At 39.8% G+C, this 13,315-nt stretch overlaps 1 protein-coding gene across 1 annotated transcript; it reads left to right on the top strand.

Moving 5' to 3' along the window:
- Nucleotides 1–1,859: 1,859 nt before the first annotated feature.
- LOC143516618 (protein SSUH2 homolog) lies at nt 1,860–12,931 on the top strand. Its single transcript, XM_077008331.1, has 12 exons — nt 1,860–2,015; nt 2,702–2,788; nt 2,994–3,063; nt 3,860–3,989; nt 4,205–4,265; nt 4,355–4,476; nt 4,848–4,910; nt 5,685–5,767; nt 6,443–6,535; nt 6,790–6,895; nt 7,849–7,956; nt 8,180–12,931. Exons 2-12 carry the CDS (start codon nt 2,704–2,706, stop codon nt 8,318–8,320), a joined length of 1,062 nt encoding a protein of 353 aa, XP_076864446.1. The 5' UTR covers nt 1,860–2,015; nt 2,702–2,703; the 3' UTR covers nt 8,321–12,931.
- The last annotated feature ends 384 nt before the right edge of the window (nt 12,932–13,315 follow it).

Below are 13,315 nucleotides of genomic sequence, written 5' to 3'. Positions count from 1 at the left end.
GGCTAATTTAACTGACAAAATATAAAGCAAAAATGAAACATGTTTTTCTATATAATTTATTAAATGTTCTTAGTGCTGGGGAAGTAGCTAAACTAGGAATTACCTGACTGATAACTAATAAAATACCTAGGTATTCTATAGGTATAGGTTATACAGTGGGGAAAATAAGTATTTAGTCAGGCACCAATTGTGCAAGTTCTCCCACTTAAAAAGATGAGAGGCCTGTAATTTACATCATAGGTAGACCTCAACTATGTGTAACGATCCAACATCTGAGGGATCAGGAAAAAGACACGACTGCGAGGAAGATGAGACCGGAGAACGCTCAGGGACCTCAGAGAGAGGAGATAAAGACATTGTGCCTAAACACAGACTCGAGACTCGTTTACGAGAACGACGAGGCATGCTGATCAAAACCTCCTTTATTCAGACATTAACAGGACACAAGACTCAAGAATAATCTACTGACGCTCACGCCACAAAACAAGATTAACAAAACTAGACCACTGAAACGAAAACAACGAATATACATGGACAAAACTTTACATCACGACAATGACTTGAACAACTAATCCAGATAAACATTTTAGGTAAGAAGAAACTATCACCATGTAGAACACAAGACGTACATAATACTCTTACTTCAACACATCACTACTCGACAGACAAACAAACAAGCACGTTATCAATACATGATCCTATCAAACATCCAGACGTACGACACGATGAAACAAAACTAAGAGACGTCAACGATCATACACACCAATCACTGAACACTAATACATAAAATACTCAAATCACATAAACCAGACAAGACGTTCACAATTATATCAGAAGACAACTCGCTACTTGCATCAGACATACCACGGAGCAGGATTACGGTTTTACCAGGAAGTTACAAACACACAGAAACTTCTAATGATCAAACCTCTAACGCAATAACCTAAGAAACTAGCACATAAGGACGCAACAAGAATAACCCACAGCTACTGAATGAAAGACTGCGTTTAAATACATACCAAAGAAATTGAAACAAGACACAGGTGAAATCAATTACAACCAAAGGGCAGAACAGGGCGTAGAATTAAACATAAAACAAAACAAAGAGACACAGAAAACATGGAAAGGAATGCAAACTGATCAATCAATGAAGGACATGGTATAACCGTGACACTATGAGAGACAAAATGTGAAAAAAAATTGAGAAAATCATTTTGTCTGACTTTAAAAAAAATTATTTGCAAATAAAAGAAAGAAGGGTCAACACTTAATATGTCTTTGTTAATCTATTCCTTTTTCCTTTTTCATTATAGTTCAACCCCTGCTGGTGATATGGCATATATATATTCTATCGTATGGGTGGAGAGGATCCTGATATATGGCAACTTTGAAACTATGAGTTTGTTTTCTGTCCAGGGAGGGGAAGGATCTGATGAAGTTAACTAGACAATGTGATTTTCATTCCAAACGCATTGTCACTGAGTGCAAATGCATAGCTATTAGGCGAATAACGTTTCAATTCTTATTTTGACACTATGTTCCATGATCACATGAAACTTGTTCATTCAAATTGGGAAACACATTTTAAATTAAAGCTATTAGTAAAGCATTAAAATGTCTGTGTAAATGAAATATGGAAGTTTTCCACAGTGTAAATTGAATTATTGAATGTGAATTTAAGTTGTGACCTCAAAATTACATGTATTAGTGGAACATTTAAATTTACCCTTGAAGTTTTGCGTATTACCAAGTTTTTTGCGTATTTTCAGTTTTGTACTGATATCCTTCCATATTGTTTTTGTTATTTGGAGAGCGAGCCAAATGGAGACGAAAAAATAATAACAGAATGGACACGATTCCAAAAAATAATCAAATAATGGCGAGCACAAGGGGCGGAGTCCCTCAGTAATACAATCTGCTCAAAGGACAATTCTTTAGAAAACTGCAAACACTACAAGGAGAAAAACTACAAAAAGTTCATTCTACATGTCTAACGGCGTATCCCGTTAATCTAGGTACGTTTCATGACGTTCTCATTCATGCATGTTTTTAATTTTACTTGTTTGCAGAAACTGCATTCCGATACAACAACCCTGACTAGCATGCGCTGACTAACGGGGAGTCTCTGGCCCGCTAACTTACAAAGACGTGTACAAAATTCGTGCCTCGTCTCATCTTAATCCTTTGTCGCTACATTAATATATCAGCACCGTGTTGCCATCCAAACGTTCATGTGAAGCAGATGTAAACATTTTAATACAGTACAAGAGCATTCGAACTATATTTTCGATGTATTTGCGTATTTTTATTGTGTTTTTTATTTTTATGTGGCAGTTGAACAGGGTAGTGAAGAAAAACAATAAAAAAATATATAATATTTTGTGTTTCTCCACTCAATTCGCATGTTACTTGTTTTCCGTTGTACAGTAAGGCGGACAAAAACGACCCATGTAGCACCGTCTTCGTTTTAGGCTCTCAAAACAAGCGTTGATTCTATTATGTGTGCAAAACAAAACAAACAACACAATTATATTTATACTCTATCTATTGTATCTATCTCTAGACTGTATCTAACTCTATCTATCTAATACTCTATCTATTGTATTGATCATCTACCGACCCCTCTAATTTCATAACGTAGGCTAAGGTTGCTTGTCAATTCACTCCCTGATTGCTTCTTGTGGTTTTCTTGTATTTCTAGCCATGTATCAACCAGTGTTCGGAATGCAAGCCCCTCCTACGTTCAACTCCTTTCCTGGATATGAGGGTCTTTTACCCGGAGTTAGCGGTAAGAGTTGGGAGGGAGGGGGCCTCTTATAGTCAAATGAATGCTGTCAGTTTTACTTTTAGTTAGTTATGTTTGAGCCGGTGGTCTCCTTATTCTAATTCAGAGAGAACAGTTGTAAACTAATATTCTGTTAATGATTATGTTCTAAAACTACAGAAAAAAAAAAATTTTTGAGTTAATTTGTTGGGTTTTATGTTGTGTTTAGGTGGGTTTCACCCTCCACCACCTAGCCAGCCGTTTCCCACTCCGGTCCCGATGGTGCAGCAGGACTGGAGGTCAGGCCCTTCATGTCTCAGATCCCGTTTCCTACCTGAGCATTATAAAGTGCACGTGCAGGGAGCACTTTTGACTATTGACAGTGCAGTCAAATTAATTTTCTTCCTTAAAAATAAACCAAAAAATAAAAATATGTGGATCAAATGCATTGACACTATTACCTTTCTTTTTTTGGTACATTTCTTATAATACGGTCTTTGTTTTATGCAATACAGGTATAGTCTGATATATCACCTGTTTATGTAAGCTGGTTTATTAACCAAAATGAGCATAACCCACTGATATAAGAACACATCACATGTTATAGGATAGCTACCTATTGCTGAATTTAGTTTCTAAAAGACTTCCAAAGGAGGTGAAAAGGTACAAACAATATCTTTTTGTTTGGTCAAACAAAAGAGGTCGAACAATAATTTGTTAAACCAACATGAAGATTATGAGAATTTGGCATAATAACTAAAATTGTGAATATGGGATCAGTAGAAAAATGCTGCTAAAATGAGTACAGTCATTAAAATAACACTTTATCCTGCGATAAGCAGGTATCCTGTTCCATCCCTCATTTGCACCGTTACAATATGTCTCAACACCTCAACAAAATAGCCTAATATGCTTTGTGGTGCTCCAATTACTTGAAAGTTGGAGTGTTAATGTAATGTCTCCTGGAATTTGTTGTAATGAACATGAGGGGAAGCAAAGGGACACTCTGCATCCATGGAGATGAGCAGTATCCAACAGTTTTTAAGTGATTATTAAGTGTGAGGGAACTCAGTGTCTCTTGGTTCTTCTCTCCAGCATTCCTAAGCTCTCAGAGGAGTCTGTCAGAGAGGCCTTCATCAGCTTCGCAAGCAGTCAGTGCTGTTATTCCTCTGGGCCAGCAAGAGATGGCATGATTACTGGCATTGAACAGTTCAACACCTACCGTGTAATTTACACACACACACACACACACACACACACACACACACACACACACACAAGTTGCAGACAGAAGTGAAACAAAGCCCTAGGACATATATATGTCATATATTTCAAACAAACAAACAAAGAATGGCTTGAGTTTTAATCTCTCCCCTATCTCTCCACTCAGCTTTTTTATTGAGATGAGCACGTGTAACGTTTACCCCCCCTCTTCCACAGTATCGTTTGGAGACCTTCACAGAGTCCCGGAAAACTGAATGGACCACAAAGCCCTATGAAGGTACAATGTTTCTGGGAATTTCTGAGAGAAATCAGTTATATGCTTCCAGGTGATGGTGCCCTTAATTCTGTGAATGTTTTTGGCAAAAGGTCAGACAGTGAACCCTTTTGCACAGCCGCCTCCTGGCCCATGGGAGATGCCAGTTATGGCTCCTGTCATGTTTAAAGACAATCGGCAGGAACTGGAAATCCCCAACTCACAGTCGGTCAAGGTAAAGACTACTAAACTGGCTGCGTTTTTAATAGTCAGCAGATTTGCATCACATTTAAGGTCTACTTTCCTTATGCTCAATACTCAGTCCTGGCCCTTCAAAACAAGCATGTCCTGCATCACAAGCATCTGCCTGTTGATTTTGGTGATTGTGCAGTGACATCATTCAAATGCTGTCCATTGTCTTTATTAAAACTATTTTCTATTACCTTTATTGCAACAGGCATACACAAATCCACGTGGCAAAACATTAGTGATGATCTATTTCTTTCACTTTGCAAAATAAAAAAGAAACTGTGTTTCCACAGAAAAAAAAATATATAGTTGAAAGAATAAATTGGTACATTTGCTAATTCTTTAAATTTCTTTCAGTCATGTGACACATGTTCAGCCACAGGAAGAAGTAGGTGTGCAAAATGTACTGGCACTGGGTCGGTAAGTGATTTTAACTAAAAATTTTCAACACCGATATGTGTGGAATGACCCCTGAAATATTTAAAGTAAACATAGGATGCTTCAGTCTGCCTGTGCAAAACAATTATAACCAGCACAGATTTATGAGAAATGTTGAGCTTGACTGGGGCTCAATTTCTAAATGATAATTAAGGCTGAAGTTGCGTTGCCTGATGAATTGTGTTCAGTACAACTTTATAGTTCTCGCTTGGCTGAATTTCTATATTTGCAGTAGATCTCAGTTCTTTGCTCTTGGTAAACACAGATCACATATTGGGAAGTCCCCAGAGCTTTTTTTACTGGCTTACTTCATCACCTCAATATTCTTTTTGACATCTCCCTTTCCTTTGAACCTCACATTATGTCAAACAGTCTTTTTCCTACCTCTGCACTGGACACTCTGGACTGCGGCCTTTGTCAATGTATTGCTTATATTTGCTTAGCCTGATATATTCTTACTTTTCCTCCCTGTCTGATACTGTCACTCTTGTAGTGATGACTCTCTTCTTATTCTCCCTTCTTATATTTCCAATAAAACTACCTGCTTACTGTAAGTTCAAATCTCAGCTGCTAAAAGAACACTTAACTAAACTCAGCTAAACTCTCAAGCTAAAAAAATTGCCCACATAACTGTGTATTTAAATATTAATTTAACATTATTGTTCATTGTATAAACATTTAAATTTTCATTCTATACATGAAAAAAAAAAATATTTTATATATATGTGGAAATATGTGTATATATTTGAATTGCAGATAACGTGCTTCACATGCAGTGGCAGAGGGGTGGGTTCTGCTCAGGACAGATGTGCTCCATGCAGTGGTACAGGGAGACGGATGTACGTCAACATGTTCGCATGCATGAAGGCCGTCCCAGCACTGCACTCACTGGCACTGCTTTTATGCAACCAGGCCTCCATCCTCACTGGACACCACACAGCTAGACTGCAGTATCCCAGTGTTCTGGCTCCAATTTGGGAAATTTGAGGCCTTGCTGGTTTGCTGTAAGGGATCTTCATCCATCCACAGTTTGCTCACAATCTTATACTACCTTGGGTTCCAGTGCCTGCTACATAAGTTCACTAAAAAAGTTCTGTAAAACATAGAGTACAGATATATGGGCTATTGCACAATAATAAAAAAATATTGTGATTGCTTACATTATGTGGTCATATAGAAGAAAATAATTATTTAGAATTGTCCTGTCCATCTGTGGGACCCCAAGATCAGAATGCACTGCATGCAGTATAGTGTAAGTGGCTCAGGGCTAATCTGCACAAACCATGTGGTGTTCCAAAAATCAGAGTGGGTTTGATCCAAGCAATAGCTACTGTGCAATTCAGTTAACCCAAATCTGACACCATCCCCAACACCGCTACCCCAACACCGCTGTCTCCTAACACCCCTGCCTCCTAATACTGCTGCCCCAACACCACTACCTCCTAACACCGCTGCCCCCAACACCGCTGCCTCCTACCTGTACTTGGACCTCATGTGTCCTTTGGCCTTTCCAGGTGCAGCAACTGTTCTGGTCAGGGAACCAAGGAATGTACAAAATGTAAAGGGAAACGCCAGCTGCTCTCATACATCAAGCTTACAGTGGAATGGTAACTCACTTTCACCTCAATCCTGAATCCCCAAATTATTTAAATTGCACATACAATTTCACACCCCTTACAATCCAAGGACCAAGATCAGACTTATCAGACTTTATTCCTCACTCTTGTTCTTTTCATCTTAACTACACACCATTTATGATTTTTAACACCCAGAAAATGAGCCTGAAGTATAAAAGATAAAAACCAATGCAGATTTTGTTTTTGTTTTTTTTCTTCTTACAAATCTGCACTGTTCACACCAGGAAGAACAATGTGGAGGATTTTGTGGTGGAGCAGTCAAGTGGTCTGAATGTAACGAAGTTGGGTGAAGTCTCTGGAAAACCACTCTTCAAAGATACCCAGCCAATGGTTAGACAATATGAACTTCTACTTCTATTGTTAAATCCATCTATGCCTGGTTCACAGGGACAGTAGCCTAAGTTAAGTTGCCAATTTTGCTTTACACCCCAATTGGATTTTGTCCAATATATTTACCCATCTGTGCAGTGAGAACACACACAAAACACTAGTGATCACTAGGGGGCTGTGGTGCACACGTGCCCAGACCAGTGAGCAGCCCTAGCCCAGCACCCTGGGAGCAGTTGGGTTTATTGCTTTGCTCAAGAGCACTTCAGTCATGGCCTAGCGTGTCCTGGTTCTTTCCTGGGATCTCTTCCCACTTGGACATACCTGGGAAGAGATGCCCAGGTGGCATCCGGATCAGATGCCCAAACTACCTCAACTGACTCCTCTCTACATGAAGAAACAGCGACTCTACTCTACTCCCAAAACTCATTTCAGTCAGTTGTGTTCACAAGCTCATTTTTTTTGGTCACTACCCAGAGCTCGTGACCACAGGTAAGAGTCAGAATGTAGATTGACCAGTAAATTGAGAGCTCTGCCTTTTGGCTCAGCTCTCTCTTCACCACAATGGTCCGGTACAGCATCCGCAACACTGCGGCCGTCACACCGATCCACCTGTAAACTCCCATTCCGTCCTTCCCTCACTCGTGAACAAGAACCCAAGATACTTTAAGTCCTCCACTTGAGGTAAGGACTCACTCCTGACCCAGAGAGGGCACTCCACCCTTGTCCGACTGAGTACCATGGTCCTCAGTCTTATACCAGGTACCCGTTCTATAAGTGCTGATTCTCTATTGTTAAATAATAGTACTAATTCCTGTTAGATTCTGTGATTATAATAAATATTTTAGTTTTGTGAATACTGAATTCACATTGTAAATTTTACATTACAGCTCATGCGTACATAATGTGATGGACAGCACACATCTGCATTATCGCTACTATTCTTGCTGTTACAGGTGTATCCATTAACTGGGTTCCCACACCCTGGTCTGGTTGAAGCAGCCAATAAAATGGTCCTCAAGCATCGCAACAACTTTTCCCAGACAGGTCGTATCCTGCAACAGGTACCTGCAGTGTTTGCAACTTAGTTGTGCCGCATAACATAGGTGCCTTTGTGATTGACCTGATTGATACTTAAGACACTTGAGACACAAACCACATAAAACATGATAAAGTAATATCAGTATACCACAGGCTTGCCTATCAAAACACAGGTTTATCTCCCAGGGAAGCCCTTGATTTTACATGTGTGAATTTATTATGATTTTTTTAATCTCTGTTTTCTAGCAACAAAGTGTCGAGCTGATTCCTATCACCAAGGTGGCCTACCAGTGGAAAGGAAAACACTATTTTTACTTTGTCTATGGCACTGAGTCAAAAGTGAATGCGGAGGACTATCCTGCCAAATGTTGCTGCGTTATACTGTAAACTCTTTATCTATACACCCTATGAGCATATAAAAAAGGTGGGAAAATCATGTCACTTCATTTATAAAACTGCTCTTGTTTTATATAAGAAAAAAACTTTGGACTCCAAAGTGGCACCAAGAAAAGGGGTTCACTGCTTTCGGCAGTCCAAGGTAGCGAATTTGCACTGCTCTCTGGGTGCCACATGGTGAAGACTCATACTTCAATAACTCACTCAATAACCACTTTTGAAAAAATACAGCCTCTATTATTACCTTTATTATCAGCAGCCATATATTATAACTCAGGTGCAGAACTATATCAAATACATTTAATTATGATTGTTAATCATTTGAAAAGCAACTAGCATTAATGTTAATGTACTCAAGCAAGCAAATTGTAATTTGTACTAACTTGCATGCACTCAGTTTTAAACTTGGATAAACATCTATTAAGTCATGTATCATCAACATGTGCATGTTATATAACGTGTCTTACCACTGCATACTTACAATGGAAGAACTATATTTTATGATGTAATGTCCTATGCAGAAGGTGAAGAAGTTGTACATGAAAACATGTATATGTTATATACACTACCGTTCAAAAGTTTGGGGTCACCTAGACAATTTTGTGTTTTCCCTGAAATCTCATACTTTTATTTATCAAATGAGTTGCAAAATGAATAGAAATATAGTCCAGACATTGACAAGGTAGAAATAATGTTTTTTTTTTATTTGAAATAATTTCTACTTTAAACTTTGCTTTCGTCAAAGAATGCTCCCTTAGCAGCAATTACAGCATTGCAGACCTTTGGCATTCTAGCTGTTAATTTGCTGAGGTAATCTGGAGAAATTTCACCCCATGCTTCCAGAAGCCGCTCCCACAAGTTTGATTGGGTTAATGGGCACTTTTTTCGTACCATACGGTCAAGCTGCCCCCACAACAGCTCAATGGGGTTGAGATCTGGTGACTGCGCTGGCCACTCCATTACCGATAAAACACCAGCTGCCTGCTTCTTCTCTAAATAGTTTGTGCATAATTTGGAGGTGTGCTTTGGGTCATTGTCCTGTTGCAGGATGAAATTGGCTCCAATCAAGCGCTGTCCACAGGGTATGGCATGGTGTTGCAAAATGGAGTGATAGCCTTCCTTATTCAAAATCCCTTTTACCTTGTTCAAATCTCCCACTTTACCAGCACCAAAGCAACCCCAGACCATCACATTACCTCCACCATGTTTGACAGATGGTGTCAGGCACTGTTCCAGCATCTTTTCAGTTGTTCTGCGTCTCACAAATGTTCGTCTGTGTGATCCAAACACCTCAAACTTTGATTCATCTGTCCATAACACTTTTTTCCAATCTTCCTCTGTTCAATGTCTGTGTTCTTTTGCCCATATTAATCTTTTTCTTTTATTAGCCAGATATGGCTTTTTCTTTGCCACTCTGCCCTGAAGGCCAGCATCCCGGAGTCGCCTCTTCACTGTAGACGTTGACACTGGCGTTTTGCGGGTACTATTTAATGATGCTGCCAGTTGAGGACTTGTGAGGCGTCGATTTCTCAAACTGGAGACTCTAATGTACTTGTCTTCTTGCTCAGTTGTGCAGCGGGGCCTTCCACTTCTCCTTCTACTCTGGTAAGAGCCTGTCTGTGCTCTCCTCTGAAGGGAGTAGTACACACCATTGTAGGAAATCTTCAGTTTCTTGGCAATGTCTCGCATGGAATAGACTTCATTTCTCAGAACAAGAATAGACTGTCGAGTTTCAATTGAAAGTTGTTTTTTTCTGGCCATTTTGTGAGTTTAATCGAACCAACAATTGTAATGCTCCAGATTACAGATTAACTAGCTCAAAGGAAGGTCAGTTTTATAGCTTCTCTAATCAGCAAAACTGTTTTCAGCTGTGCTAACCTACTTGCACAAGGGTTTTCAAGGGTTTTCTAAATATCCAATAGCCTCCTTACAGAGTTAGCAAACACAATGTATCATTAGAACACTGGAGTGATGGTTGTTGGAAATGGGTCTCCATACATCTATGTAGATATTGCATTAAAAACCAGATGTTTACAGCTAGAATAGTCATTTACATGCATTTAATGTTAGCTAAATTGAAAAAAAAACTGCTTTTCTTTCAAAAATAAGAACATTTCTAAGTGACCCCAAACTTTTGAACGGTAGTGTATGTGTCTTTAAATATGTGTGTGTGTGTATATATATATATATATATATATATATATATATATATATATATATATATGTAGTATATATTCACCTCTATATATATTCTGTTTGAAGGTTTGTGAACCATTAGTTTTCTGAAAGAAAATTAAATATTATGAAATTAACATCCAAATTTCATTTTGAAAAGCAGACCTTCCAAATAAGAGACACACAGAAAAAAACAATTTCCTTATCAAAAACTAAAAATCTTCCAAGTGTAAAAGTATGTGAACTGTTTTAGTCAGTATCTTGTGACACTTGCTTTTGCAGCCATTACTTCAACCAAGTGTCTTCTGCAACCACAAATGTGTGTTTCACATCTGCTTTTTGGGATTTTTGCCCACTCCTTCTTGCAGAATTCCAGCAGTTCAGAGATGTTGGAGGGACATCTGGCATGTACCGCCCACTTCAGATCTTGTTACAGCATTTCTATGAGATTGAGGTCCAGACTTTGACTGGGCCAATCCGGAGTGCAAATATTCTTTCTCTTAAGCCATTCCTTAGTAGTTTTGCTTAAATGCTTTGGGTCTTGTTTCATAATCCATTTCGATCCCATCTTCAACTCCCTAACAAAAGGAAGGAGATTCTGGTCGAGAATTTGTTGATAGTCCTGGGAATTGATGGTTCCCTGGAAAATATGCAATTGTTCAGGTCCAGAGGCAGAAAAGCAGGTCCGGACCTTCACATCTCCATGTAAAAAATGTAAATGTGCCGTATTTTGTCAATTGTGATTTTTACACCGCAATCGAAATTTGTCCTCCGCTTTTAACCCATCTGTGCAGTTAGAACACATACACACACACACTAGTGATTACTAGGGGGCTGTGGAACACACGTGCCCAGAGCGGTGGGCAGCCCTATCCCGGCGCCCGGGGAGCAGTTGGGGTTAGGTGCCTTGCTCAAGGGCACCTCAGTCATGGCCTCAGGCCTGGGAATCGAACCCACGACCCTCCGGTCACAAGACCAGTTCCCTACCACCAGACCCATGACTTGATTGCATGAGCACTCACATGTGTCTCACTTGTCTTATACCTAATTAACTTTTACCTATCCCACCATCACGTCTTCCATAGAGGAAGCAGAGCTGGGGGATGGGGTTTGCCCATCCTTGACGGCAAGGCTCCGGGGGTGGATGAGATCCACACTGAGTTCCTTAAGGCTCTGGATGTTGTGGGACTGTCCTGGCTGACATGTCTTTGCAACATCGTGTGTACATCGGGGACAGTGCCTCTGGACTGGCAAACCAGGGTGGTAGTTCCCCTTTTTAAGAAAGGGGACCGGAGGGTGTGGTCAAACTATCGGGGGATCACACTCCTCAGCCTCCCCCGTAAGGTCTAGGCAAGAGTTCTGGAGAAGAGAGTCTGGTTCTGGAGAAGAGAGTCCGGACACCGGTTTGCAGCTGAGTGCTAGCTGGCCAGGATGAGAATCAGCACCTCTAAAACTGAGACCAGGCTACTCAGTTGGACAAGGGTGGAGTGCCCTCTCTGGGTCGGGAGTGAGTCCTTGCCTCAAGTAGAGGAGTTTAAGTATCTTGGGTTCTTGTTAAAGCGTGTGGGAAGGATGGAATGAGAGGTTGAGAGGTGGATCAGTGTTGTGGCTGCAGTATTGCAGACGCTGTGAAGAGAGCTGAGCCAAAAGGCAAAGCTCTCAATTTACTGGTCAATCTACGTTCTGACTCTCACCTATGGTCACAAACTCTGGGTAGTGACCAAAAGAATGAGATTGTGAATACAAATGGCTGAAATTAGTTTTCTCCGCAGGGTGTCTGGGCTCTGCCTTAGAGATAAGGTACGGAGCACGGTCATCTAGGAGAGGCTCGGATTAGTCACTGCTCCTCCACGTAGAGAGAAGCCAGTTGAGGTGGTTCGAGCATCTGGTTTGGATGCCACCTGGGCGCCTCCCTAGGGATTCCATGTTTCATGTGGTCTGCTGGAAGCTCACACATTTCCCTCAAAACAAGTCAATGGAATTGATGAACATAAACTTCACATTTTATATACAAAAACTGGAGATGATAAAAGAAGAGAATCATGGTAAAACAAAAAAATCTAAACTACTCAAGAAGGTCACAAACTTTCAAGCAGCACGGTATATATATATATATACACATATATATATATATATACACACACACACACACACAAACATAGTGTCTTTCTCAAAAGAAAGGCAACACTATAAAATGAATATGTTCTATGAAGATATAGTTATCTTCATCTTAAAGGTAGAACATTATCTACATAAAAAGATATATTTTATTCTTTTCATTATTTTCCTTTTTTTAGGAGAGGCAGTTTTATACCGGGGTTCTGAAAAATTATATTTGATTTATTTTTCTTACAAATGCCAATATAGAGAGGCAAATAACTAGCAGACATCAACATGCATGAAATAAACTTAACATTAAAAGTGGAACATCAGTTTCAATTGTTGTCTGTCCTTTGAAGGGGCAATGTTTAACGTTAACATTATCTCCACACGCCTGACCTGTCTTGAGTTCACGTACCTCGCACCATCACACCAAAGAAGAGATGAAATAATTCTTAATTTTTACAAAATGGTTAAAAGTGTACTCATTTCAAAATGTGTACAAATCTCATCTTGGTTGCGCTAGTCTTGACCATGCATTAATTTGACCCATGCAGTGACGCTTTCCAGCGTCCTTTGTTCACGGACGTTATTAATAATTCCATTAAATAAGAGGAATAGAAACCCAACCGACTCTGAAAGCAGTCTAGCCTGTGCTTATCCCCCCTTTAACCATCTGTGCTCGCGTCTATCGGTTTACGGTTACAACCG

This window comes from Brachyhypopomus gauderio, chromosome 1, assembly GCF_052324685.1.
Source record: "Brachyhypopomus gauderio isolate BG-103 chromosome 1, BGAUD_0.2, whole genome shotgun sequence".
Taxonomy (NCBI): domain Eukaryota; kingdom Metazoa; phylum Chordata; class Actinopteri; order Gymnotiformes; family Hypopomidae; genus Brachyhypopomus; species Brachyhypopomus gauderio.
This window is presented reverse-complemented; position numbering and strand designations above follow the sequence as displayed.

What these genes read in the sequence shown, in the direction of transcription:
- LOC143516618 (XM_077008331.1), top strand. Translation starts at nt 2,704, where the DNA reads ATGTATCAACCAGTGTTCGGAATGCAAGCCCCTCCTACGTTCAACTCC. An exon ending in GACCACAAAGCCCTATGAAG is followed by an intron (nt 4,266 to 4,354) that starts GTACAATGTTTC and finishes TTTTGGCAAAAG; the next exon opens with GTCAGACAGTGAACCCTTTT. An exon ending in AATGTACTGGCACTGGGTCG is followed by an intron (nt 4,911 to 5,684) that starts GTAAGTGATTTT and finishes TTTGAATTGCAG; the next exon opens with ATAACGTGCTTCACATGCAG.